This window comes from Protopterus annectens, chromosome 9.part0 (assembly GCF_019279795.1).
Source record: "Protopterus annectens isolate FY-2018-M chromosome 9.part0, PAN1.0, whole genome shotgun sequence".
NCBI classification, from domain to species: Eukaryota; Metazoa; Chordata; order Ceratodontiformes; family Protopteridae; genus Protopterus; species Protopterus annectens.
In genome coordinates this window covers 587,358,896-587,382,859 of record NC_056743.1, presented here as the reverse complement: position 1 = coordinate 587,382,859, position 23,964 = coordinate 587,358,896, and the positions used below count along the sequence as shown (strand labels likewise).

Below are 23,964 nucleotides of genomic sequence, written 5' to 3'. Positions count from 1 at the left end.
GGTGTTGTTTGCGTTGTCCAGAACAGATGGCGTGTAGAAATAGTGAGTGGATGAGGCTTCGGGGGGTCAATTACAGTTACACAAATGGTCGGTGAAGAGGTATGTTTTAAGTAGGCTTTTGAAGGAAGGTGTGGAGTTTTGTAGTCTGAGGTCAGGGGGAAGGCTGTTCCATATTTTTGGGCAAATACCAATTCCCCAGGGTTTTATTTGCACGTGATGATTTCAATGAAGGCATTGTTGGAGGACCGAAGTTGTCTATTTGAATTGTAGAAGTTCAGCATGCCAGTCAGGTCAGGGGTTTTCTCGGGATAGTACAGAATTATAGGAGCTAGGCCGAGTTGATGAAATATATAAATAACATACATTTTAGTATACTATATATATATATATATATATATATATATATATATATATATATATATATATATAGTCCTTGGATAGGTAGCTCATGGCTCAAAGACAATACCATTGAGCAGCATGTCCAATTGGTGGTAGGAAGAGCTTAGTGTTTTGTTTATGACAAATGGAAGATAGCAATATCTAGAAAGTTTAGTTTAGGCTGGGTTTATCCTTAAGTGAAGATTAGGAATGGAGTAACACAGTCTAGGAATAAAAGCACCTAAAGGTATAGTATTACTTTAGATGGTAGATGTGGAAGAGGAGTTTTACAGAGTTGGAGGGTGAAGGGGTGAGGTTATATAGAACAAGACAGGGAAGAGTCAGGGATGAAGAGGCAAGAAAAACGGGGCTCAAATTATAGGAACTACATCCTTGGTACAGCTGCATTGCCATTCTATAGTTTAGCTAAAGCAAAGGAGTAGTACATTTGTCCTGCTGCATGGGTTGATTTCACTACATTTAGGAGTAGGTGATTATTGGATCAGAGAGGTCTGTTTGGATGATATTGTGCGAGTAGAGAAGACAAGGAAGGGCAGCTAGATGGTTTATAGAAAAGTTTGTGTGCAGACGTTAGTTGAATACGAAACAGATGATGTGGTAATTCCAACCAGTTTAGCTGGATCAGGGAGAAGAGCAGTGGTGAGAATAGCTTACGTTTGCTACTAATTTAGCAGTTTTATTGTAGCACGAGGCTAGTTTGGATTTGAGACAGGCCTGAATATTGGTCACGAGAGGTGCAACGTACCGAACAGAGGGTAGTAGGAAAGAAGAGGAGAGAGACAGTTTTGCTGAATGGTTGAGGAAGTATTTTGTCTATAGAGAGTTCCCAGTTTTTGTTTTTTTAACACGGATATGAATGTGCAGGTCGAATGTCAAGTTTTAATCTATAATGATGCCTAATATTTGGGTATATGGTACGACTTCAATTATTGCGCTGTTTTGGGCTTTGATGGTGAAATTTTCCTTGTTTAGTGGAGTGGATTTTTTGTGTGGAAAAAAGTTCTGTTTTGTTGGTGTTTAGGATGAGATGGTTGTTAGACATTCATATCTCTGTAGAAGTAAGGGCATCTTGTGCGAGTTGGTGTAGTTCAGATGGTGAGTTGGCAGCACAGATTGTGGAATCATCTGCATATTGATAAAAGATGTTAAACAAGAGGGGCCCTAGTATGGATCCTTGCAGAATACCTGTACTGGTGTGGAGGAAAGGAGGAGAGAATGCATTTTGCCACTAGTTGATTGTTACCCGTTTGTGACGTAGTTTGAGAACCAATATAGGGACTGGGGTGAGATACCCATGCCAGACAGTTTAGTGAGAAGGAAAAAAAAAAAAGAGTGGGAGATGGTATCAAAGGCCTTGGAGAAGTTTAAAAAGAGGGAGGAGACATTTTTCCATCATCTCAGGCTTGGTTAACTATGTCAGAGAAGGATACAACAGCTGTAGTTGTGCTATGGCAGGTTGAAATCCATGTTGTTTGAGTGGGAGAAAGAATTTGGTTCTGAAGCATATATTGAAGCAGTTGGGTGTGGATGCATTTTTCTAGGATCTTAGAGATGGGAGAGAGGACAACAGTGGGTCGGAAGTTGGAGAGAGCCTCCTTTATGTAGGGGAAGAATGTATGCCATTTTCCAAATAGTGGTTATATAGAACTCCCAGAACAGATCTGTCAATAAGAATGCTGATGGGAAAGGCTATAGAATTTGCAGCAATTTGTAGGAACACAGCAGGTAGGCTGTCTGGGGCATTGGTGCAAGGTTTAAGTTGTTAAAGCAGCTTTTTTGTTGTGTTAGTAGGATAGGTGTGAGAGAGTTTGGTGGAAGGGGCAGTATGGGTATGTTGGGGGTTTGGGCTGGAAAGAAAGTTGGTAGTTAGAATGACAACAATAGTGATGAAATGGGAGTTGAGTGTGTAGCTATTTCCATGGGTGTTTTGTCAGGGTTTGGACAAGGACTGTTATTTGACCCTGGGTGTAGAAACGAACTGATGGAACTCCAGAACTTTTTAGAGTTTTGTTTATGGAGGCTTTGTAGAGTTAGGTAATGATCCTTTGTCTTTAACTAGTCACTTTACTTGATTACTGAGTTGTTTATATTTTGTCAGGTCGGTGATGCCTTATCCATTGCGTTCATTAGCCGTTTAGTGGGTTTTGTGAGCCAAATGACAATTAGTTTTTACCCTCCTTAGAATGAGCGGAGCTTGCTTATCTAGGACCTTGAGAAATGCAGGGTTAAAGAACTCAACAGTTTAATCTAGGGGAAGGAATTTTAATGTGTTCCAATTAATATATGTTGTAGGGTGTCATTATATGTGGTGGGACAGAAATGGGACAGGTCTCTAGTTTGTTAGTGATGTCTGCAAGTGATGAAGTGTTTTTTTCTAACTATAAAAGCAGGTAAGTGGTTGCTTATGGTATTGGGGAGAGTTCCTGTAGATGCAGTCTTTTGTTGGGTCAGAGACTAATATCCAACCTAGAATAGAACCACCCTTCTTGCTTGTATTTGGTCTGGTTATGTCATTAATTAGTTGGGTAAAGGTATATATAGACTGATGTTGGAGGGAGATGTCAAGCCAACTGATAATGACGTTTCCTTAGATTACAGTTTCATTTTCAATATTGTTTGAAGCCCACAACAGTGCTTCCTCTAATACTGGGATTAATATTGCCAGGAGGAATGTAGAATACTATACAGAGGTTTTTGGAAATGTTTATTCTAAGAAGAAGACTAATATTTCGGCTGAAGAGAATTGTGGGATAGGCTTGGCATACGATATAATAGAGATGGTGTTAGGATGCATCAGACAGACTCCTCCACCTTTTTTACGGGGTCAGTCAAATCTTAAGACAGGCAAAGCCTGGAGGTAGGAATGCTTTATCTTTAATGTAGGGCTTCAACCATGCCTCAGTGGCGGCAATGATGTTGGGTTTGTTATAAGATATCCAGGAGTGGAATGCTGGTATTTAGTTCCTAATACTTTGGAGGTTAAATGGTTGCAATATTCAATGATTTATAGGAGTTGGGGGGGGGGTGTAGGAGGGATTGTGCTTGGGCCTGGGTTGGGGTGTATGTCTACACATTGGGATAGCTTAGAGTTTGTGGATGGGAAATAAAAGAGTTCCTGTCTTTTTGAATTTACTGGGCAATTATGAGCTCAAGTGGTGGGGGGGGGGGGTGTTCTCCATATCATATTGCCTACTCTCTGCTTGACTTACAAAGCCATGTCTGACCCAGCTCTGTTACAAATGCTACATCTAAAGAAATCCCAATCCCTCCGCACCACACACGCCAGAGACCTCAACCTCATTACCACAATAACATGCTGGTGGGACAGGTTCATAACCCAGAGACTGCCCATGCTATGGAATAGAACTTCCCATACATGTCAAACAGAGCACCTCAGTGGCCCTCTTCAAGAGAAATCTTGAGGAGTGGATGGGAAAATGCCAGGGTAATACTATGGGCTAGGCTTGTAAAGGCTCCAGGACCATTAGCCTAGTACACACCTATGAACCTACATATAATGGATAAATAAGTGACACAACAAAGTTTTATATAATAATAAAAACAGGATGAGTGAAATAAAGAAAGGCAGAAAAGTCACTATGGATATAATGAAGGGGGGAAGGAATACAAAGTATTATGAAGTTTGTGTTTGATATCGGTTTTACAAATATATATTTATTTTTTAAAAGGAACCTTGAAGTTTATTTTTAAGTAGAAGAGAGAGTGTTAAGTTTTGTATGAATGTTACTTTGGATTATTTAAACATAGCACCTCATTCTCTTCAATATGTGCCAAAGGACCTTTACATCCTTCTAAGTTATCACCACAGCAGACAGAAGGGACCTTGGTTTAATGTCTCATCCAAAGAAAGGCACATTCTAGAGTACAGCACCCCCCTAATGCTGCACCCCTCTGTCAGTAACAGAAAAAGAAACTCACATGACACAGGAATAGAACACACAGACCCATGATCTTCCAGCACAAAAGGTGAGTGTACTACCATCACTGCACAGACACACATTCAAAGAGTTCCAGCTTAACGCTTAACCTAACTCAGCATTTTCTGAATCAACACCAGGCAGTCTGCTGCTGAGCCATTTGCTCTTTTGTCATCTACTAATCTATTACTCTAGACACAACTACAGAACAAGCGTACTTTGTAGTGGGTGGGAATCATATATGTAGTGTGCGCGGTGCCAGAGAGGTTATTAAAATGAGAAAGACTGCAGTCCAAAGAGCATAACTATTGTTTTCTAATAAAAGCCACACTATAACACCAAAAAACATGCGGTTGTTGGGCCATTTATACATGCACCCATGGGTACAACACAACAGATGATGGCAAATGAGCCTCAGCAAGGCCCAGGTGGTCATCAACTGCAGAACCACCACCAGACAGCAGTGACAGCATTTCAGAAACCAACAGAAAGCTCAAAAAAAAAAAAATTGGAGAGCACCACAATTATATTATATTATATTTTGGGGGAATAACTCAACAAAGGATTCCACAGCTGTTTACTTACAGATGTAACCATCAGTGATTTTGGTAGGATGTTGTAATGGTCACTGAAAATATTGAGCTCTCAAGAAGCAAGGAATTTACTCTTTTAAACATCCAAGATTTATCAGCAGCACCAGACAGCTCACAATTTAAGCTGCTTCCAAAGTGCACACATTGCCATAAAAGCAAATGCAGCTTCAAAAATTGTTTTAACACAGGTGCAAAGCTGAGGTCGGAACAGAAGTGTCGCAGAAAACAGAAGTTGTAAAAGTTCCAACTGTGGAAGTACGTGGAGACTTAGTGATCATGTCTAAATCAGCTATAATTAAAAGCTGATTAGACAACATATAGTGATAATAACACCCTTGAGAAGCCTGGGAAAGTTTTGAATGAATTCATAAAAAGGATGGTCCTAGAATGCAGATGTGAAACAGAAAATCAGTCATACATCTGCTAGAGGTACAGACAGATTTGCAGATGATCAGAGAGAAGGCATAAGCAGACTTATTTAAAACCAACCTGTACTTGGCAGAGGAAGACACCCATGACAATCTATTGCAGAAGCCAGGACTGGAAAAGTTAAAAAGGGAAGAAGGATTTAAGTCAACACTACTAAACCCACCTCCGGAACTACCACCACCAATGAAGAATGTAAAGCATAAATATAGAACAGCCCACAGCAGACTAAAAGGCAGCTCATAAATTATATACTGAAAAATACACAACCAAAATAAGTGTGAAACTACAAGTGAAAATGTTGGTACCAGTAAAGGCTGGATATCAAGAGCACAGTCAGTTACCTAATAAGTAAAGTATGGTTTAGATCATCACCCACTGAAAGGGTCATCTATGCATTATTTACAAGTAACTTCACAGTTGGGCTCTAAATGGTTTAATTGGCAATAAATACAAAGCTGCGACAAAGTCATTGTAGTAACAGTTATTTTTACATTTGTTTACCGGATTAGTCCAACTGGGCCCAGAGAGTCCTTTTTCAGCGGAGACCCGAGGAGAAAAGCTCCAGAAAAATAATTAAAAAAATAAGAAAGAAAAACCTAACAATTCAAGTTGCAAGATACTTCAAAAGTACAAAAGCAGAGAAATATACAATATGAATACATACACGGCAAAAGTACAGTATTTTGAGAATGCAGTAGCCATATGTTTGAGAAATTTGATTAGCAATAAGTTATTTACAAGGAATGTAGCAATGCCTAAAATAATAAAAAAAAATTCAGAGTAACATCATGACACAGTACAACAAACATGCATTTAATAGCATAAGTACTAACTGCAGAGAGAGTAATATATGTAGACAGTTTAGGTAGATACCAGGCAGATATGTTAACTGAGAAGTAAAAAAAAAAAAAAAAAAAAAAAAAAAAAAAAATTAGGTAATTTCCTGACAAGTGCAGATCCATGCATGTGGGAAATTAATTTTTAGTTGCTTTTTGATTTCGTCACTTTTGGTAGTGGAGCAAAGGGACAACAGAAGTTTGTTCCATGAGTATACAATTAAATGATTGTAAAAGTATTTTTCCAACATTTCTGTTTGGCTTGGTCACCTGCAGAAGGCTTTGTTGTGTGCTTCTGAGGTCACGACTGGGTGTGTAGGGTGTAATTATGGATGTAAGGGTAGGGCAGGAGTTGGGGCTATTTAGAATTCTATGTGCAATTTGCAGTTGTGATATTTGAAACGTGGGGGAGCTCAGGCCATCTTAAGCCTTTCAGGGAAATACAATGATGTGATTTGTAACTATTACTGGCTGAGAATCTGGCCATCTTGTTATAGGTGGTTTCTAGTTTGATTAGTTATTTTGAAGGTTAGTAAGTATGGGAGCAGCATACAGCAGGGATGGTAGAATAAAATGTTTGAACCAGTACACGTTTAGATTTGTTAGGTATACATTTGTTGTTGTAGTATAGAATACTTACTTTTTGAATGGACTTATTAATACAGTTTAAAGTATGTAGGTCAAATTTTAATTGGTTGTCTATAGCAACGCCAAGCAATATGGTATTTGAGTCAGCAGTGAAAATTGTATTATCTAAGGATGAGATGGTGAAATCGTCTTTAGCTGGATTGAGGTTTTTTGGAAGGAAAAGGAGAAGCTTGATCTTTCGGGGGTTGAAAAGCAGGTTGTTTTCAGTTAGCCATTGCTGTACTAGGTGCAGAGATTGCCGAGTGACAGTGTGAAGATTTTGAATATTGTCAGAGATGTTAATTGTGGAATAGTGTGTGTATTGTATTAAGGAAGAGTGGTGGCAGGAGACATGGAGGTTATTTGTAAATATATTAAAAAGTAGGGGCCCCAGGACAGAAACCTGTGAAATCCTGGTCTTAAGACTGAAGGGAAGGACATTTGCCATCTAATGGACTGATATCTGTTTGAGAGATAGCTGTTAAACTGCATGTTTGAGAAACAATGGAGGGTGTTTGTCAGCTGATATGGAACAGGGTTTGAGTTTAAGAACGGATCTGATGAAGGAAGTAGCTATAGATGCTAGGGAGAAGGAGAGAGGAGGAGATGGGAGATAGAGTCTTAAGAAGAGTTTTTGGTTTAATAAGCTTTTCTGTTAAGTAGGTTTGCAGTTTCATTAGAAGGTTTGTTAGGGAAGGGGTTTGGTGAAGAGGGGTTCCCTGGAGATAAGTGCCAGAATTTCTTTGAGTTGGAATGTGGGTTGCTCAGCGATTTTTGATCACATTTATTTTCTGTCTAGTAGGACCTGCTTTTTTGTTTGGTTGAGAAACTGTTTATACAAGTCCAGGTAGAAAGTTGATTTTTTTTCCATGCTGTCCAGGCACTGTCTCTTTTGTTCATAACTGAAAGTTGCTTGGTTTAGCTATGGTGCATAATTACATTTTAGCCTAATTTTTCTACTTGGAGCCAGGGTGTTAAGGGTTTCTAGGAATATACTGTTTGAACTTTGGACAGCCTCATTAAGAGGTAATGTGCGTAGGAATGACCAGTTTACAGTGGACAGCAACTCGTTTAGGATGACAGGTTTGTAGTTTTTAAGGTTATGAGACTTTGTATTTGTGGCTCTTGTTAGGATTGGGAGAGTGTCTTACTATGGAGGTTGTCACTAAGGGAGCTAAGCAGGGTGGAAGGGTTATGATGGCACTGGAGGTTGGATACCAATATCCACTTCTATGACAGAGCCATTCTGGGATTTTTTTTGCTGGTGTGTGGGTGAGATGATCAGCTGGGTAATGCCATAAAGGTTTATGGAGTAGCTAAGGGATGCAGTATTAACAAGGTTTCCTGACAAAATTGATATCCCCAAGGATGATGGTTTCACAGGGAATGGATACAGAAATCCAAGAAAGAAACTGCTCAAGTATGGGAATGTTTTTACCTGGGGGTACGTAGATTGCTGCATTGACAAGTTTTTTTTTTTAATGTTGATTTAGTTTACAGATTGCTATAAGTACTTCAGCAGGGCAGAAATCGGGGATAGCTATTGAGAAGGGGGGGGGAGATCGTCAGAGCAGAATATAGCTACTCCTCCACACTTTTTTAGTTCTATCCAGTCAAACAAAATTATAACCAGAGGGGTGAATTTCACAGTTTGTTAATATGAAGTTTTAGCCATGCCTCAGATGGGACAAGTACATCTGCATTATACTGAGAAAACCAGGTGCGAAGGAGGGTGCTTTTATTGACGATGCTTTGTATATTCATTGACAAAAAAAAGATAGATTTTTGGAGGCTTGGGATCGTAATGAGTTATTTGTGAGGCAGTTGGAAAGGGGGGCTGCTGTGTAAGTGTGGTTAGAGTGCTGTTGGTAAGGGCCTGGGTTAGGGTGAATATCACCAGATAAGAGTAGTATTGTGCTTTGAAGTATTTGTAGGAAGAGATATTTGCAAATTAAGTTATGTTTTGATGAGAGGTTGGGCATTCGGTATGTACAATACGTTGAACATGTGAAATATTATAGTGGTATAGTTAAAGAGAGACAGGGCAAAAGGGATGGAGCAGTTATTTGTATGGTTGGTAGTGTGAGTGTGGGAGATGGGGGGGTGAGCAGGTGAGAAGTATGGTAAGAGCCGAGATAAGAATAAGAAATAGAAGGGAGAGAAATAAGAGTTTTGAAAGGTATAGCCATGATTTAGTTTCAGGTCAGAAAGAATTAAAGGGTAACAATTTAAGGTGAGTAAAATAAATCAAGATTGACTGAAGGAGCTTTATAAAGTGACAGGGTTGAAAGCAGGTAAGGGTCAGGAGGGGTAGGAAGTGGGCATTACAGTTAATGGTGATGAGGGGTATGAGTAAAGGATGGGGGGTGTCTATTGGCTAGTGTGGAGGAGGTGCAGAGCAGGTTTAGCTATAAAGGAAATGGGGTGGGTGAGAATGGGGGTAGGGTAGGGTAGGGGAGCGAGCCTCAAGCGCAGCGGGATGAGATGGAAAAAACAGACTAGGCCAACTTCCAAAATCAGGATAAAAAAGTTCAGTCAATTCCAGGTCAGTGCATCTCAATATCTTCTTCCCAATAACTAGAAATCATGTGCTACTAATCTAGTACGGTGTGGTGAAAGAGACCACAACTTCTATAGGGAAAAACAACAGAAGTATGGGCTACAGTACATAGGTAAAACTTTTCCAAGAGAAAGAAAGCAGATTTAAGAAATTGACCTAGGAGTGCAATAGGAAGACAAAAATTGGGGGGGCCAGTAGTGTGCAAGCTTACAGTAAAAGGCTATAGCAAAAGGTCTTCAGTTTAGAGGACAGATTACACACAAATGTTAACATACACTAGTTTAGCTGAACGCACTTCAACGTTCCACCGACACAGGGGCTCACAGTGCAGGGCAACCAGACAGCCTTTGGTTTATTGGAGGTTGACCAGGACACAGAATAAAACTTTTGCTGAGGGGACTAGAAATAAAAAAGGAAAAGTAGGTGGTCTGAAGTTTTAAAACACTGATTCTTTGTAAGCTACGGCACAATTCCTTGAGCAACACAAAATGCAAGGAAAGCAGAGGAAAAAAAGTGCAACTGCAGTTGATACCAAGCTATTATAACATACACTACATTATAAAGGTTATGAAGAAAAATACCAAGATGCTACACACAATTATGCATTCTCCACTAAAAGTCAGGAAATAACAGTGGTATTATACAGAAAAAGTCAATTGTATCCCTCAGAAGTTACAGCACTTTCTATGATCTAAAAGTACAGATAACAGGTGAAAATATTCACATTAATGAATAAAGCAGCATTCTGTTATTTAAAGCCACAATATGCTGGGAGTATAATTCTATACTGGCGTAACAAAAACGCTCGTATGCAAATAAAGCAAAAAACAAACACTTTTGAAATACAAGAACAGAAAATAAGTGACTGTACAGAGTGGTTACCAACTAAAAATATGCATTAAAAAAAAGCTGTGTGAAACTTCACAAAACCAGCAATAAGAATCAAACAAAAACAATATCAGGTAGTACTTGCATGCGAGCACACTACTGGGGATTCCTATGAAGCACGGGCAGAAAAGCTACGTCAAAGGTGGTACCTTTCCATGGCAGGTTTTTTGATTCCTGTGTAATGGAGCAGGATTGGGAGGGAGGAGTGCAGGTTCAAGGTGGGGGGAAGGGACAGACACAAAGTAATATAAGGTTGTGAGCCAGAAAATCTGGGCCAGGCCAGCTTACAAAACAATCAGGAAAACCAAGCTCAGTCAGTTCCAAGTCAGTGTACCACAGTATCTTCCTAATAACTAGAAATCATGTGCTACTAATCTAGTACAGTGTGGTGAAAAGGTAGGGAAAAACAATAGAAATATGGGCTGCAAGTACATAGGTTAACCTTAAGTAGAGAAATGTTTTGGGAGGGGACCAGTACTTTGCACTCTTACAGTAAAAAGCTATAGCAAAATATCTTCAGTTTAGAGGACAGATTAAATACAATGTTAACGTACACTAGTTTAGCTGAAAACACTTCAGCATTCCACCAATGCAAGGTCTCAGTGCAGGGCAAACAGACAGCCTTTGGTTTCTTGAAGGTTGGCCAGGACACAGAATAAAACCTTTGCTGAGGGGAATGCGAGCACACTACTGGGGATTCCACTTCTACATTTTGTTCTTGGTTGTGACCCCATAATGAAAGCAAGAAGTGACAGAAATCCAATATGAGTCAAAGCCCTCACATAGGCAAATACTTCTGTTTACTAACCCACTTGTGCCCTTTTTATCTCTTGCATGTTTCTTTCTTGTCTAGAGACATGTTTTGTGCCGTAAACTGACTAGAAAGAACATTGTTCCTAAGGGCATAATATAGCAATCTGCCATAATTAAAAGGAATTCAGTTGGATTTACTGTACTAATTACATGCAATATTCTAGGGAAAAGCCGAAAGAAGAAGAATTCTAGTATAAATAGAAATACACTGAACAATGCATTAAAACCCCTACCACATGAATAAAAGGAAGTCCATGGAAAGTTTGTAATTATAGCAGTAACAGACCCCCAAAGCCTGAGGGTTGCACAACTGCATTCTTTGATTTGTTTTTGTAAACTTTTTCCTTTCCATTCTTGGGGAAAAAATGTCTACATGGTTCAGTATTTGATCATTTTAATTTTGCAAGCTTTGTCTCTGTTGGCAAAAACTGTAGCTTCATTCTCGTCACTTGGGTGTTGGCAATACTGTATTTTGCAGAACTACACTATTTCAGGAAAAGGAAGTGAAAACTGACATTTTTATTCCTATAGTAGTAAAAGCAACACAGTAACATATGTGTTATGTTTTGTCAGTACAGAGGATTAAAAATTGCTGGGTGCACCGTGCTATTTTTTCCTGAGTTTGATTTTCTTAGTTGTCATTAGTACACTGTGCGACTCTCAGAAAGAATTGACCACACCACTTGATTAACAAATGGGGAAAACAGAACACTAAAATATATATATATATATATATATATATATATATATATATATATATATATATATATTCGTGTGACAACTGCACTTAAATTAGCATCCTGCTTCAAAAACTTTTTTGTAGGGGGGGTTATATTAATGGCACTTTGAATTCTATAAGTGGGGAGAAGGGTAATAGCCACAATCTTTTATTTCATACCCAAACCTAAAATTTACATACACATTTCACAAAATGTTGTTCGTCTGCTTTTAACAGATGTAAAATTCAGCTGTTGCCCTTTGTAACATTAAAGAGCTAATTTTTTTAGATAAACATTCATATTTAAAAGCTCGTGTACAAGCTATATACGTAGGTCTAGATTTCCAGTGCTCTAGGAACTGCTGAGTTTCTCGGAAATGCTTATGGGGAAAAAAGTTTATTTCATTCGCCCTGCTTGCACTTTTGCGATACATGGCTAGACTTAAAAAAAGGCACTTGGGGTCATTAACCTAGTGCACACCTATGAACCTATTTGAATGGACTTGGTTACACCCTGGAATTAGTAATACTTTGGACTGAAGTACCTAGGCTCAGAGTGCACAAGGACATTTCCACCGTATGAATGGTGCGCCGTGTTCTAATAAATAACTAAGAATAAAATATACACTTGTTATCAGAAAACAGTAACAGACCCTCTTAACGATGCATACTGCAAATACATTTTATATTATGCGATTTGCATACGGCTATTTAAAAAGAGCACTAATTTACTTCTAACTCCAAGTTTATTTACAGACAGCCGCACTGTTTCTTAGCTCACTCTACGCTGATTTAAGTAACTAAATGAGGACTGCACCTTAATCGGAAAAACAGCCATGGTAAGAATGCCTCATTATGAAGAATGTTCCTCATTTTTGGGTCTAAAAAACACATTCATCAAAGCTACACAATGAAAGAATCTGTCACACATTCAGACTGACATATTACCATATCATTGCAAATCATCAAAATATTTTTTTATAAGCATAAGGAAGCACATTTTAACCTCTATGAGCTTCTTAGTTGAAGTTGTTACTAAGCTATTAGTATTAGTAGGGGTTCCACATCATTTTGAATATGGTAGGTCGATTCAGCCACGATGTAAAGCAAAGGAACTTTGATACAAAAATCCTTCCGTCTTCCCACGCTAAAACCTGAAATGTATACACTAGCGCCTTACCAATTCGCTGCGGTGGCAGTGGATCCGACAACGCAGCAAGCCCTCGAAATCCGCTGATCAAACACAAACTGTACAATAGGCTACACTTAGCAAAAGCTCCTCTCGTCAGTATGTAAACCATTTCGCCTTTTCAAACCGAGCTTATGAAAATGAGAACTATTCCAGTAGAGCGAAAGCGCATATACTCCGGTACAGAGTCTGCGTTACAGATCACGTGACAGCTCAGTTAAACTACAGCAGCAGCACTGGGGCGCAAATATTTCTGTAGATTTAAATTGAAAACCGCTCAACAAACCGAACAAACAAAAATTACAGAGTCCCGTGACGAGAAAAGAGTGGCCATCTTTCGGGTGCCGAAAGTGGGACATTTTTTATTGAAATATGAGATTTTTCAGGACAAGCTGTCACCTCAACTACTGCATGCTTTTTGACAAAACTCTGCCTCCGTTGCTTCACATTTATTTATTTATTTATTGATTGATTGCCATTTGTTGACCAGGAAACTTTACTGGGAGAATCCCATTTTTAGTCGGGCGTAATTGGAAAATGTTGTCTGATGAGAAGATTAGGATTCAGGAAGTTTTAGTTGTGTTATTATTGATATTATGATGTTTGGCAGAAATGTGTTGAAAGAAATGTTTAGGAATGACAACTAATCACGACAGTTTATGTTGGGAAACGATCTACTTTTGTTCCAGTGTTTAACTCCACTATGCAGACATTCATTAGGGTTTGTGAACAGGAGATTCTGTTATATTTACAAGATGTTAACACTAGGAAATTTCATAACCTGACTGCAGGACAGAGAAAGGCATTGAAGGATTTACAATATAATACACAAATAGTGATTAAACCAGCGGACGGGGGCAGTGGTGGTCACGAGTAAGAATGTTTATCATAAGTTAGCTGAACTGCTCTCAGATGCCTCCACCTTTGTCCATATATCCCCCGTTAGTATCAACAATCTTGTTAAGGAGGTCAGGGATCAGTTAAGATGCATGGAAGCTGTAGGTTTGATGGACAGAGAGTTGTTTGACTTTCTGTGGACAGAGAATCATATTATTCCGGTATTCGAAGCCCTACCCAAGGTGCACAAAGATCTGCATGATCCCCCCATCAAACCTATTGTCTCAGGGAGGGGTTGGATCACTGAAAATATTTCACTTTGGTTGGAATACACCCTCAGACCTTGCCTAACACCTTTGGAAAAGATATTGGATACGGAACATTTCCTGACTAAGGAACATGCAGTAAAAGGCAGGGGGATGAAGTATATTATGGTAACACTTGATGTTAAAAGCCTTTTCACAGTGATTAGCGATGGTTATGGAACAGAGGCCTATCATATTTATTGAATGAATTACATTTGATAGAAGGGAGGAAACTGGAACTGGTAGTGATCCTCCTGAACATAGTATTAGAATATAATGTGTTCGCATGCGTAGGTAGCTTATATCGACAAGTACAGCGGGTAGCTATGGGCACCCCTGTGCGAATACGTATGCAAATCTGGTCTTGTCTTTCTGGGAGAGACAATGTGATTTGGGGGCACACAGCATATGGAGGGACAAGTTATGCCTATATAGGCATTTTGTGGATGACATTTTTCTGTTATGGGAATGGGAAGAAAGTGAGCTGATGGAGTTCATTGAGTATCTGGAATCGACCACTGCCTTCCTTAAATTTTAGGTAAATTTTTCCAAAACAATGATAGACTTTTTGGATGTCAGAATAATGCAAGATGAAGCAGGTTTTAAGACTACTCTGTATAGGAAAGAGTGTTGGAAGAACAGTATTCTGACACAAGATAGCATGCATCCAAGATTCACATTTGATAATATTATTACTGGGCAGTTGGGGAGGATTTCCAGACTGTGCACGAAGGAAGATGATTTTGAGGAAGAGGTGCTATGTCTGGAAAGGCATTTTATTAATAGGGGTTATAGTAGTAGCAAGGTACAAAGCATCAAACAGTCCCAGAGAGATTTTAGGAAGGGCAGAATGTGCCCATGGTTAAAACAAAATGTTGATAGGACTGAGGGTGTTGGCAATAAGTCAGGTCGCAGTAGTAAACTGAGACATATTCACAATGCAGTAACAACATTCATGGGGTGTGTGATATAGTCAGGCGTAATTGGAAAATATTGTTGTCTGATGAGAAGATCAGGAAGGTTGTGGGTGATGTTTTGGCTTCCGGAAAAATAAAAACCTGAAAGATTTTGTTGAGCCATGAAGGGAAGAAAGATCATCAATAGATCATGGATAGGAAAGGGACTAGACCCTGTGGGTTTTGCAAAGCATGTAGTTACATAAATAAGGATGCTAGTTTCGTACACCTTATTACTGGCAGGGTTTATCACTTTAGTGTCAGAGCCAATTGCAGGACTGCCACTGTTGTTTATCTTGCCACCTATCAAGCATGCACTTGCTACTATGTAGGAAAGACAAATTGCATGCTTAAGACTAGGGTACTGAATCACTTATCGGCCATTAGGGTACAGAATGAGCATAATGCCCTATATAGGCATGTATCTAATTATGAGGGACATCAGTTTAAATTTTTGGTCATCTGGAATGTGGGAAAAGGCATTAGGGGTGGTGATATAGTAAATGACACAGAGTTTGAAGAAGCTAAATGGATTGTGGAACTTACAGCACACAGATACCCTGGACGTAATGATGTCATCCCTTTAAAACCCGCTCTTAAAAAACAGCAGGTTCAGTATTGAACCATGATTGGTTGTCACTTCTTTTTAACTGAGTGTTTTGGGATTAGTTGGTTTATCTGATGAAGGGGCACAGCCCAAAAGCACTCATCTAAATTCTGGTGATATTTTATTTTGTATTATTTGCTATTAAACAGTCATTTCTTAGTGGTGGTTGCTGCTATTTCTTCTTTTTTGTGGATTGTTGTGCTGAGCAGCTATACCTTCAGTGAGATTTTCTTTATTTGTTCTGGAATATTTTGGACAGAGTTAAGACTATTGCTATATGCTGATAGTTGATTAACTCATTTGAGTTACCTCCTTTGTGGAGTGACATAATCTGAGAAATTTTCCAGATTTTAGGGTCTAGATTTTTGGATATCGAACAGTTGATAAGAATGGAAACAGGGTATGCAATGGCATCAACAGCTATTTTCAAAAATTCAGCTGGCAGTTTATCAGCAACTAAGTTGGTATGTTTTAGTTTCTTCAGAAGTTTCTTAATTATATCAGTAGAGACAGGATGGAAGGTTAAGCCATTAGTATTACTATGGTAATTGGTTAGTTTGCTGGACAGTTTTGAGAGTTAGCAAGATCAGGAATGGATTTGGTGAAGAATCTGTTAAAAGTGGTGGCAACATTGAGTGAGGTATCAGTTATGGTAGGAGGGGGGGTTCCTGATTTTCCAGGAAGGGAGATATTGTTAATGGCTGTCCAGAATTTTGGGGGGTTATTTTGATATTTAGTTTGTATATTGTGGTAATAGCTAATTTTCTTTATTTTGACACATTCTTTTATTTGTTACAGAGTTCAGGATATGCCTCCTTGTCCATATGGGATCCAGTTTTGTGCCAGTAGACCCAGGCCTTATCTCTGGATTTCAGAAGAGACCTAGTCTCTTTGCTCATTCATGGAGCGTAGTTGGATTTAACTGTAGTAGTTCTGGGAAGGGCCTGGGAGTTTACGATATCTAAGAAGGTAGAGTTGAAGTATTTAACAGCTTCATTAAGGTTGAGGTTCTTGAGAGGAGTCCAGCTACAAACCTTTAGTGCATTAATAAAGCTGGATGGATTGAAATTTTTCTTGTTTCTTATTATCTGGTAAATAGTAGGGTATTCCTGATATGCACAATGTCTTATTACAAAAGTTATCCAAAATTAGGCACTGGAGACCAGCAGTTCCAACACATAAGTGATTTAATGTTCAAACACAGCAAAAGGAACACACATCCACAAATAACATCAATATGTTATTTGTGGATGTGTGTTCCTTTTGCTGTGTTTGAACATTAAATCACTTGTGTGTTGGAACTGCTGGTCTCTGGTGCCTAATTTTGGATTACTAGTTATGTTTTGGGCACTTTTTCCACATTTTTGCTGCTTATTACAAAAGTTGGTAAGTGGTCACTTAGTCTATCAGGGAGGCATCCAGACTGACTGGTAAGTGTTGGTCTGTTTGTCAGAATCCAGTCAAGTATTGACTCTCTCTTGTATTTGTTAGTTCTAGTGGGAAACTGGATAAGCTGAGAAAATCCATGGAGGTTGGTGAAGTTAATGGGAAAGCTATAGTTACAAGTTAACCAGTTGATGTTGAAGTTCCCCAAAATGATGGTTTCATGTTGGAGGGTCTCAGAGGCCCAGTCAAGTAGGGTCTCCAGTGTGGGAATGTTGTTCCCGGGTGGTGTATAGCAGCCGATTATAATAACACTTTTTCTGGGGTTAAATTTTAGTTTAGCAATTCTACTTTCTGCATTGGCTAAGTTAGGTATGTATATATTTATGTTTAGTTGATTTTTAAATAGTAAAGCTACACCTCCTCCTTTTTTGGCTGTACAATCATTTTGTAAGATATTACACCCTGGTGGTAGGATTTTATTATTGCAAGTGCTGGGTTTAAGTCAGATTTTGGTTAGTAACACTACATCAGAAGACTATAGGGAAAGATTAACATGAAGGTCGTGGACTTTGTTGTTAATGCCTCTAACATTCATTTTTAGTATGAGCAGGTCGTTGGATTTGCTAGGTAGGTGGAATGTGTTAAGAGGAGAATTGTGGTTAGTTAAGTGGATGTCATTATCAGATGGGCTGAGATTATGATGTATATCTCCACTTAGAGAGAGTCTGGCAGCAATGTATACTCTGGTTCTTATAAGTTTCGTTAAATAGTTGTCATTGTGATGCCTCTGGACTGGCCCAGTAATCAAGGAGCCTCGGTTCTCACCACTGGTAATAGCTAGGGGACGTACCTACTGGGAGAATGACAAGTACACACACAGTAAAGTGCAATTTCACTTAAGAGCACACAGAGATCACAGTCAGTCTGGGGCTGGTTTCTCCCGATCCCCAATGGCATAGCTATAGGACTGAGCTCTCCGCCGAGTGGCCAGGCTAAGACCTCCAGCACCCTGTCTGTCCAACCAGTGCTTCGTGTCCCTGCCCAACACACACACACTTTGAGATTTGAGTGATATACAAACACAGACACACACACACACACCTGGGAAAGGCTGGCACAGGTTCACTAGCTATGCCCCTTTTTGCCCAGACTATAAGATAGTACCAGCTGCCACCAGCCACCCTTATTTATCAGCTACTATAAGGCCCTTACAAAGGGTGTCCAATCCTGCTGTGTAATGTTACTATTAATCCAAATGGTAGTCTGATGAAGACTCGCAAGGCTATTAAGGAGTGGCCTGTACAGTGTCACCAAATACATATGCAAGTACTCTAAGAGCTTAAATATGTCTCATAAAAATCAGCCACAAAGATAGGTTTAAATATATTTAATAATAAATAATAAAATAACAAGACAATACTCAATCAACACAGTTACTTCAGAGTTCAAAAATCACAGGAAATATTTTAAAACAACATTACAGGACAGTCTCAAATAAATACAGAGAACATCTAAACTAATCTTTACTATATTCCTATCTATATCTAAGAGAGATACTTTGCTCTGAATCTTACTTACAGACAGGCAAGTGCAGATGATGATGATGAGTTGATGTTCTTGCTAGGTCCAAGACAAAATACAAAATGTACAGTCTCTCTCTCTGAGAGAGTTCTTAAATTAATATCACATTTTACTGCTGGGTTAGCTTGGGTGACTTCACTCTTTGTCACCTGACTTCAGTTCCCGGCTAAATAGAAACTTAACATAATTTTAACATCTCTGTGTAAAAAATACATATCTCTCCAATGTTTGCACAGATCTTGGAAGTCATAAAACAATAAAACACTTTACATTTTAAACCTGGTAATTACTTTTCTTTCACGACAATAGAAAAACTTCTAGATCTAGACATTGTGCCTGCTTGCTGCATAGAATCTAACTGTTATAACACAATCATAAAGCAGTTAATTTCAACTTATTTCCTTGAAGTTTTGTAGGTTAATCTTCTGTGTTCCAGCAGAGTATGTTGTGGTTACATTGATGAAGTTCAGTACATAACATACAGTTCTATATAAATCACATCAGTAGTCACAGATGACATAGAATTATGTACAAAATTCCAGATAGCTGGTCTGGCAGTGTCACCCCCCCAAAAAAAACTCAAGCTATTTTCTCAAGTTCCCCTTGAGAAATGTTGCTTGGGAGGGTTGAGCCTATCTGGGATTACCTTACCCCATTCCCTGTCTTGAGATTCCAGCTGCCATGGCATTGCTGACTCCAGTACAGTGCTGCAGTGTCCCATCATATGCCTGCAACCCTAGGCTCCACCATAGTAATTTGGGATTTTCATGGCTGGCATAATGTAGCCATAAATGTCCCTCACACTCCTCCTACCATGTACTGCAAATACATAGCACAAGGGCCTCCCGATCATGGTAAGGTTTCATCATGTTAACATGGTACAATTTGTGTCCCTACCTCCTGCCTATCAGTTCTACCATGTAGTTAACATTAGTGACTTTCCTTACCACCTTGTAGGGTCCCTCCCAAGCTGCCTGCAGCTTCTTGTGTTTGACAGTAATGAGAGCCATTACCTACTGCTCTACAGCAAACTCTATGGCTCGAGCATTCCTGTCATACCAGACCTTTTTCTGTTGTTGAGCTCCTGCCGGGTTCTCCTGGGCCAAGCCCATGAGTTCCCTGAGCCTTGGCCTGAGGTTTAGGACATATGCCATAGCAGACTCCTTGTGAGATTCACACTCACCCTCCCACTCATCTCGAATCAAATCTAGAGGTCCCCGCACCCTATGCCCATACAACAACTCAAAGGGTGAAAAAAAACTGTGGACTCCTGGGGCACCTCTCTGTAAGCAAACAACAGATAGGATAAATATTTGTCCCACTCCCTCTTAAACTGGTCTGGAAATGCCTGTAGCATGGATTTGAGTGTAGAGTTTAACCTGTCAACAAGACCATTAGCCTGGGGATGGTAAGGGGGTGATCCTTAGATGCATCACCCCTCAGTGCTTCCACAGACAAGCCAGCAAGTCTGGCATGAAATTGACACCTCTGTCAGTCAGTATTTCATTTGGAAACACTACCTTGCTGAAAATTTCTAACAAAGCATTTGCCACCTTTTCTGCCTCAATGGAGGACAGAGCCACCACCTCAGGGTATCTGGTAGCATAATCTACTACCACTAGGATATACTTTTTCCTGTGGAACTTGGGGTACTCAGAGGCCCCACAATATCCATAGTTAACCTATGAAATGGCTCCTCAATCACAGGCAAAGGGATCAAAGGAGCTATCACCTTGTCTCTTGCCTACCTTTTGGCACTGTTCACAGGTCCAGCAGTACCCTGCTACATCTCTGGAAATCCCAGGCCAATAAAAGTTCTACATAATACATCTCTTTGTATGTTTTATGCCCATATGATCTGTAAAGGGAATATCATGGGCTATGGCTAGAAGTGCCAGATGGTAGACTCTGGGTACTACCAACTGCTGTATTCTCTCATTCTCTAGCCCTTCCTCAGGTGTCCACTCTCTATACAGTAACCTTTGTCCCAATATACAGATTTCCCCTTCCCTTGATAATTAGGTGCCTCACTAGCTAACTCCCTCAGGCCTTGTAATGTAGGATCTGAGAGGTGAGCCTGTCTCAACTCTCTCTTTGTAACCCTTCCCAGCTCCCCCTCCACAGGAAGTCTGGTATCCTCTAACAGCGGTACCTCACTGTCAGCCTGGGAGCTACTACTTACCTCTGCCCTTGCAGTCACTCTGTCCAAGGGAACATCAATATCCACAAGCAGCTGTGGCTCACCTTCAGTCTCACTGCTACAGGGTAGCTCCCTCCCTGAAGTAACCACCTCACCAGTCCTGGCTGCAAGTGTGCGGTCTGTCTGGGTCTCCCCTAGGCTACCAGACCCACATGCTTGTCTCCAAGCCTGACTTCATGTAACTGCATGCACACATGGTACTGCATTATCAAAATCATTCCCTATCAGAACATCTTCAGGGATATCCTCAAACACACCTACTTGCTGGCTTCCTTTTTCACCCTCCCAGTCAAGGTGAACCCTAGCTAAAGGTATTTGGAATGGAGTCCCTCTTAAAGTTCTGACTGGAGTAGACTGCCCAAGCAAGTAGTGCTCCTCTGAAACCATTACAGGCTTCACAATGGTTAGGTCAGAGGCTGTGTCTCTCTTATCAATGGCCCCTTTCCCCTTCACTAAGATAGAATATAACACCACTATATACCCAACTGAACACACCAAATTGCTAGGAGTGGAAATAGACAATAAACTAAAATTTGACATTCATATATCCATGACCATAAAAAATTCCACAAAAAAACTAGGAGTGCTATACAGAAATAAGCAACTTCTCACCAAAGCAGCAAAGATTTCAATAGCAAATTCCCACCTTATCTCCACCCTACTTTATGCCTCCCCAATATATACCAACCTAAGACAATGCGATCTAAACAAGTTAGAGACCTGCTACAACAAAATAGCCAAATTTGCCACAGGGGCATCCTACCGTAGTCCCCACTGTCTCTCACTTGCTGAACTGGGCTGGCTTGAACTCCCTCACCTCCTTCAATGGTATCAACTCTCACTCGCCCACAAACTAGTAAACCATCCACTAAATGTCCCATCCCTCCAGAATCTACTCCAACCCTATTGCACCACCAGACCACTAAGATCCAGCAACAAAAATCACTTGCAGATCACTAAAGCCAATAACTCTGCTGTTGAAGCACTATTCTCTTGCACCATAGCCAAATTATGGAACTCCCTCCCACCCACAATTACCTCCATACCATCATGCACCCACTTCAAAACTTTACTAAAAGCGCACCTAAAAACATGCTGGCTATGCCCTTGCAACTCCCACTCTAATATCACCCACCCCATCCAACCACTACTTTCTTTCCACTCCACTAACTACCTTGATTATAGCAAGCTCAGATGCTCATAAGCCAGTACTTATTATACAGCAGGAACTTCTTCTTGTAACATTTGTTAATGTCTGTTATGTACTTCACAGGTAAAGATTCTAGTTGTCTACTGATGTACTATGTTCTTCATCTGTAAATATGTTGTAAGTAATTGCTATGTAAATTGTTAATTGCTATGTAATCCAATGTAACTAATGTCTGTTTATTTTAACTGTGAAGCTTTTCTCCCCAGGCCACCACTGAAAATGGACCCACCTCTTGTGGTAGTTTGGTACCCTTTTTGTCTCGAGACAACTTACTGCTTGCATTTTGTCATTCCCAGTTACTGGCTCTCCCACCTTTTGTTCCCCACCATGCCTCCGTGGACATCTATATGCTACATGGCCCCACTGGTTGCATTTAAAACATTTAACCCTTGGTCCTGTACATGTACCTGGTCTAGTGGTTTCACCTGCTACTGGCGGACTCTGTTGGGGTAGTCTGGGCTGCCCACCATGGGTTGCCTTATACCCATGAGCAGCATTGGGTGTCCTTTTCCTGTGCAGTGATGCCCTGCTTGGGTCTCCTTTCTTCCCCAGCTCTCCTGCAGTACTGCATTGTCTATCAGCTAACCAGATTCTCATGTCCTCAGGCAAAGTGCTAAGGGCTTGTTCCCTCACTAAAAAGTTTACCAGCCCTTCAGAAGTGGCGATCTGACATCCACTCACCCACCTATGAAAATAAGTGCTTAGTTCAGCAATATATTCACACACACTTTTATCTGCCTTGAATCTATGCTCACAAAACTTTTTTCTGTAAGCTTCAGGTGTTAACTTAAATCATTCTAAAAGATATTTCTTTACAACATTATAATTTAAACAATCAGTATCAGACAATTAGAAATTGCAGCTACACCTTTACCATGGAGTAAGGAGTCAGGAACGGTATCCAGAGCCCTTAGTCAACATTATACTGTTTACATACTCTCTCAAACATATGAATGAAACTAGCAAAATGATCCCCATTGTAAATTGTGGAAGAAATTTACTGACCTTTGTTGCTTCTGGGGTTCAGTTACTCCCTTCCCCATTACATCTATGACTCTAGTGATGAGTCAGTATCTCCTTTTCATGTTGCCTCTACCAGTCCTTCTCCTCAGCTTCCAGGCATCACAGTTTCTCATTTTCCTCAGCCTTCAGACATTGCAGTTTCTCATTTTCCTCAGTATTTAGATGTCTCAGTCTCCCTGCTGCCTCTATTTCCAAATACTTGGCCTCCAGCTCAAGTCTCTATAACGCCAGATGGATTTTTAAGTCCTCTTTGGAAAGGTTGAACTGTCCATTTTCTGAGAGTTGTACATTCCCAAGGCCAGACTGATTGTTCTGGATGCTATCCTGTGATGTAGCTGTGACTAAAGCTTCAATCATTTCTGCCTTAGTCAGGTTGGCATATGCCAGTCCTTTAGCCTGGCACATCTCAGCTAACTGGTTCTTTTTCAGCTTGCCATACTCCTCTGCTGACATGCTTGCCTGCTCCCTCTGACTAACTAAGCTAACAAAAAAATAAAACCGTTGTTATATGAACTCAGAATGTCCACTGTGTGGCTGATTGATAGTACAAACACCTTTAGTGACCACTGTACACAGCCTACAGTAATTCAATATCCACACAACTATAAGCCAATTAATATGTTATGTGGCTAACTCACCACTGTCAACCAATTAATATATGATGTGGATATCCCACCACTGCCAACCAATTAATATGTGATGCCCCTGCACTGGCCAGTAATCAAGGAGCCTCAATCCTCACCACTGGCAACAGCTAGGGGACATATTCATTGGGAGTATGACAAGTACATACACAATAAAGTGCAATTTCCCTTAAAAGTACACAGAGATCACAATCAGTCTGGGGCTGGTTTCTCCCTCTTTCTGCA

The 23,964-nt window shown here is 40.0% G+C and overlaps 1 protein-coding gene across 1 annotated transcript in view; it reads right to left on the bottom strand.

The window, feature by feature from the left end:
- The window catches only part of PCYOX1 (prenylcysteine oxidase 1), a 179,440-nt gene extending 166,225 nt beyond the window's left edge, over positions 1–13,215 (bottom strand). The window contains exon 1 of the mRNA XM_044083129.1: positions 12,982–13,215. Coding sequence (XP_043939064.1) covers positions 12,982–13,102 — 121 coding nt within the window. The 5' untranslated portion in view covers positions 13,103–13,215. The remainder of the gene's footprint in view (positions 1–12,981) is intronic.
- Between the last annotated feature and the right edge of the window lie 10,749 nt (positions 13,216–23,964).